Source organism: Chinchilla lanigera, unplaced genomic scaffold (assembly GCF_000276665.1).
Source record: "Chinchilla lanigera isolate Chin_1 unplaced genomic scaffold, ChiLan1.0 scaffold00131, whole genome shotgun sequence".
NCBI lineage: Eukaryota > Metazoa > Chordata > Mammalia > Rodentia > Chinchillidae > Chinchilla > Chinchilla lanigera.
The window spans coordinates 1,190,845-1,196,179 of record NW_004955532.1 but is presented as its reverse complement, the minus strand read 5'-3'; the positions used below and the strand labels follow the sequence as shown (position 1 = coordinate 1,196,179).

The 5,335-nt window shown below is 43.6% G+C and overlaps 1 protein-coding gene across 1 annotated transcript; it reads right to left on the bottom strand.

Moving 5' to 3' along the window:
* Positions 1–1,234: 1,234 nt before the first annotated feature.
* On the bottom strand, positions 1,235–1,717 carry LOC102007274 (fragile X mental retardation 1 neighbor protein-like). The gene is given in 4 exon segments (XM_013507573.1): positions 1,235–1,390; positions 1,429–1,496; positions 1,499–1,584; positions 1,638–1,717. Coding segments are annotated over 4 exon segments (390 nt in total).
* Between the last annotated feature and the right edge of the window lie 3,618 nt (positions 1,718–5,335).

Below are 5,335 nucleotides of genomic sequence, written 5' to 3'. Positions count from 1 at the left end.
AAAATGAGCTATCAGGCTTGGATGACCAGGGCACAGTCTCCTCTGCTCTGGAAGGTTTGCATCAACTCCACAGGAAAGCAATTGGCTTCCTTCTCACATTCATCACTGTGGTGGATTGACGCCTGGTGGTGAACTTATAACCCTTAGCTGAACTGGGTAAACGTGGTGCTGGGTGTGGAAGGCCAGCAGCATAAGAGGCAGAACTGGAGAAGAAGTCAGGCTGTTGGGAGCTGAGAGGCTGTTGAGAGCTGGTAAAAGCTGAAAGGAGCTATTGGTTCTGTTGGAGGAGCTTGTCATGCTGGATTTCCTGATGAACTTGGCTGTTTTCATCCTTTGAGGAGCTCGGGACCTTGTTGGCACTGAGAATAGCTTTGGTTCACTTTGGGGGAGCTCTGGTCCTCACCTTGTGCATTGCTTCCTGGCTCCAGAGGGGAAGATGGTGCACTGCCAGTCCCCCAGAGAAGTTTGCTGCATTGGCTTTTCTTTTTTTTTTTTTTTTTTTGGTACTGGGAATCGAACTCTCAGGACCTTATGCTTGCCAGGCAAGTGCTTGTGCCGCTGAGCTATATCCCCAGCCCTACGTTGGCTTTCCTGATGGGAACTCAGCCATCTTGATCATCGGAGGAGCTCAGGACCTCACTGTTGCTGAGGATGGCTGTGGTACCTTCCAGGGAGCTCTGGTTCTTACTTTGCGCATTACTTCCTGGCTCCAGTGCAGATCCCTTAGCCTGCTAGCACAGATCCTTCATCCTGCAGGCACAGACTTTCTAGCTTCCACCACTGACCTTTGGGCTTTTGCAGTGCAGATCCGTGAAACAGGCCTGCATGACATATTGTTGTGGGCTCTGGGCCTCCACTTGGGTTTGTGGGAGGCACTGTTGGGAGCTCTAGGTCTTTAGCTGGGCTCATGTAGGACATTACCGTGGGATCCAGGCCCTCAGCTAGATTCTTGGTCTATAGTGTGTGGACAGATTTCCTGCACTCTCTTGTATATTATTCTTTGGGCCTATTATAATAAGCCTATAAAATATTTGTCCTATATTATATATTGTTGTGCCTTGCAACATATCCCCCAAACCAACACAATCACCATCCTCTTCTTCCGCTGTTGTTCCTAATGCTTCAGGCCCCTCCTGCAGTTTCTTTGTTTCTTACCTTCAACATTCTTTCACTTCTCATAAGTAAAGGATGGGCAAATTTGCTCTGCCAAAGAGAGCAGGAATGGACAGCCATCTTAGGACGAGCAGCTGACCACACCAAGCCCAAATATCCGGATCATTTGTGTAGGCTTTTCTATTAGTGGGGCAAAGCAGGCCCTGGTCCCAGATGATGAGAAACAGCATTTGGATCTCAAACAGTCAGTCTCAGTAAGGTTTAGCAGCCGGTTGCAAACACTCAGTTTCAGTAAGGTTTTGCAGCCGGTTTTACCTCTTGGTTCTCCCTTACAGTGCAGGTTGTTGGAAAGAAAAAATTGAAGAGGGCTTCCCAAGAAGATGTTTTTCCAGAGGTTGGCCATTAACATCAGTATTCCATGGGATAACTTCATTTGGGGACACTGATTCTGAAAGTCCAAATTTAAAGCAGCTGAGCAGCAACAGGTAAACAGTATGAACATCAAGAAGATCGGGAAAGCTCGCATCTTGAGCACAGAGTGGCGCCTGGCTGCCCGCTGGTGTCTAGCGGACGCTCTCCTCTCGGGGCGGCATGTGGCTGCCATGGTGGCCTCAGCCACGGGATCGATGCCTCTTGGCTGCTCCTTGGGAGCCTGATTCTCCTCACCATCATTTGTTTCTGAATCTGCCAGCCTTTGGCTCGCTCCACTCACTCCCTGTTTTAGCCTATGTCCCGGGCCCTTTCCTTCATCCAAAGGCATGGCTCTGGGTTGCCATGGCTCTGGGTTGCTACTCTGTTTAATATCTGGATGTGGCGATGTTTCATAGGCGTAGCTTTTATCAAAATGTAGGGAATTGTAACTTTATTATGTACCATTTATTGTGTGTTAATTATATATACATAACACTTTCAAACATAAAAGTGGCTGCAGAGCAGCTGAGAGGGAGCGCACTTAGCTAGCATGAGTGGAGCCTGGGTTCAGTTTCTAGGACACCAAGAAATCAAGTGAACACGTGACCAAGTTGCAGCTCCATTCTGCCCTCCCTAATACCATGCACCCCAAGTGAATTCTGTCCTGAATTTGTTACTGTTTTTGGTACTAGGGATTGCACCCCAGGTCTTCACCCTGAGCCATATCCCCATGAGCTATTAATAATTAATACTAACAATTCAAATAATGAGATATTTAAATCCACCGAAATAAACCCTAAATATATTAAGTCAAAAAGCCAAATTGGCTGGGAGCGGCTGTGCACACCTATAATCCCAACACTTTGGGAAACTGTGTAGGCACTCGTTGGGCTCTCACTGTACCCTAGGGAGGAATGGCAGTGGGAATGAGGAAGACACAGAGACGAAAAGCTGGGTCAAGTGGAGATCCTTCCTCTCTTAAACTGAGGAGAGGAACTGCCCAAGTAGGGTACAGTATTTATTTATACCCTCAAGAGGTTGATACTAATTTCAGCCTCTCTACTCAGCAATCAGTTAAAAAGCTGCAACGGCTTGTTTACATGCTTCGAGGAGCTCTTGTGTTCTCTGGCTGGCTTCCTCGTGCAAGTGTAATTACTTTCCAGCTTCAGCCACTCCCAACATATCTCTCTTCACTGTTTTGTAAATGATGGGCATTTAATTGAAGCTGGAAAAGCTGTGCTTGGAGAATACAGTCCAAATATCCACAACAGTGGTCAGTTACTGGTCTAGCTGGCAACTGTCCAAAGTTGTTGGTGATTCGAATCCTTTACAGCTAACATGTTACTATGGCAATGTTTTTTATACATCTTATGGTTACACTTTTCTGCTGGATGTTCAAGACCAAGTTAAGATGAGACCTGTATTAATCAACCTTTTCTTACAATCAAGGCCAGTTAAGTCTCCTCAGGATTACCTTGGAGCCATGTACAGCACCTCTTAGATCCTCAGTTAGTGTCAGCCGTCTGGATGAGTCACAGCCATTGCTTGACCAAGTTGCTTTCTGTGAAAGCTTGAGAGACCTTTTCTCTCCAGGTGACTCCCCTTAGGCACACTATACAACATACAATCACTTTCTTCTGTGGTTCCATAATCTCCTTGATCAGAAAATCAGAGACCCGACTGAGTTATAGGATGTCATAGCAGAAGTTCTCTTCTGTCCTGGGTTCTCACTGATCTCGGAGGGCTAGGGCCAAAATATTGGCTATTCCCTTAGCCCATTTATCTTTCTAATTTTTGGTCTTCAAACCTCTGTTGTTAAACATCCGGAAGAGGAGCTTAATGACATTACCCTGTAATAGAGGTAGTAAGCTTAATATTGCTATCTGAATATCAAACACCTTAGAACATAAAATGAAACTGTTATTTTCTTAACAATCATGGATCTCCAAATATTTCAATCCCTATAGAATTTTAACAATTACATATTTTTACACAGAATTCTAGAAATCAAAACCATACATAACATTGCTGCATGACAATCATGATGACATTTTATAACATACTTAAATTTTCATTTTGACATAACATAACCCTTTCTGCCAGGCGTGGTGGCACACACCTGTAATCCCAGCACTCAGGAGGCTGAGGCAGGAGGATCGTTGTGAGTTCAAAACCAGCCTGGGCTACAAAGTGAGCTCAAGGCCAGCCTGAACTGCAAAGTGAGACCCTGTCTGAAAAAGACAAAAAAAAAAAAACAAAACACTTTTAACCAGTCACCTCTATCTAATACATAAGAAGCTTTTCCCTGACTTGTTATCCTTCAATGGGATATACATAAGTTTTTTTCGTTAAAGGCAGAGGTCTGAATCTGAATGAAAAGTCTTATCAGAAGCAATCCTATACACCTGGAATCATGAATACATTTACTACATCATAAGATTAACAATAGTGAATTACCGTACACATGTGAAAACCTTCACTTCTTAATTTAGTTTTGTACCAAGAGCATCTTTCATGAGAAAACCTTGTTTTATTTTTTGTGGAAAACTTTATCTTTTGACTATGACCAAATTATTGGGAATGTCTGCCAAGAAACGCTGGAGATCATTGGAGGCTTCTTATTAATGAACAAAGGTTGGCCACTCCTCTGTTCACCAGTTGGAGTCCTGCCCAATAATTTCTCCTCACCCTAAGGAATTGTAGTTAATATCTTTTTTGTGTGTGTCTTTTTGAGACAAGGTCTTGCTGTGCAGTTTAGAATGGCCTTGAACTCCCTTTATAGCCCAGGCTGGTTTTGAACTCACAACGATCCTCCTGCCTCAGCCTCCCAAGTGCTGGGATTACAGGCATACACTACCACACCCAGCTCCAAATTGTGTTATGAACAAATGATAAAAGAGAAAAATTATTGAGCTCAAATAAAAGGGAACAGTTGTTCACAGATGACAAACATGTAAACAAGTACACAGAACATACCAACAAACATCTTATGAAATCGGAGTGCACTCAAATATATTCTAGACCAAATTGAACTATATGTAACTCCAGTACAATTTTTTGAAATTTATAACTATAAATAGACTAGTCAGATTTTATTGCTTGTCAAATAGCAGAGATCTCTTATCAAAAAATTTGGATGGAATACAATCCTTTACCTATAATGAATATGTATATTTTTTGTATTCTGTCTTAAAAATACTGATAATTTTCAGCTCATTTATCTCCATATACTCTATCACCTATTCAGATCTTTAATTCCCATTTTGATTACTATTTTCTGGACCTTCTGGGTCAATTTTTGTTATTGTTGTTGTCCCCAAGACAGGTTTAGCCTCATCCTTGTCTATTGGCTGTAGAGTAGTCTTTGAGGCATCACTGTCACAGGACTGCACACCATCTTCCCAAAAAGTAGAACCAACTTCGTCTCCAGATCTGAGTTCATGATACAGCCTGATATCATGCTCTGATACCCAAATAGGTTGCTCAGCATTCTCTGGAAAAACATAAGCATCCCCTCCACCCCAGGTAAATAATAGACTTGGTCCCTTCCATTGTCCAGTATGGAGATCTCTCCAAAGGGCCTTTCCTAGCCCTTTTTCTTTTACCTGATGGAACAGTCTTTCTGCTGCTGTACTTCCATCTTTTGTAGAATTTAAAAAGTTATAATGTATAGTTCCTGCCTGGTGGGTCCCTGAGGGTGGGCCCCTAGTGCACGGGGAGCCTCGGGCGGAGAGCGCCGGTCTTTGGACCGACAACTCACTCCCAGCCTCGGGGTTTCCCGGAAGGAGGGCTTCCGGCGCACAGGGAGCTG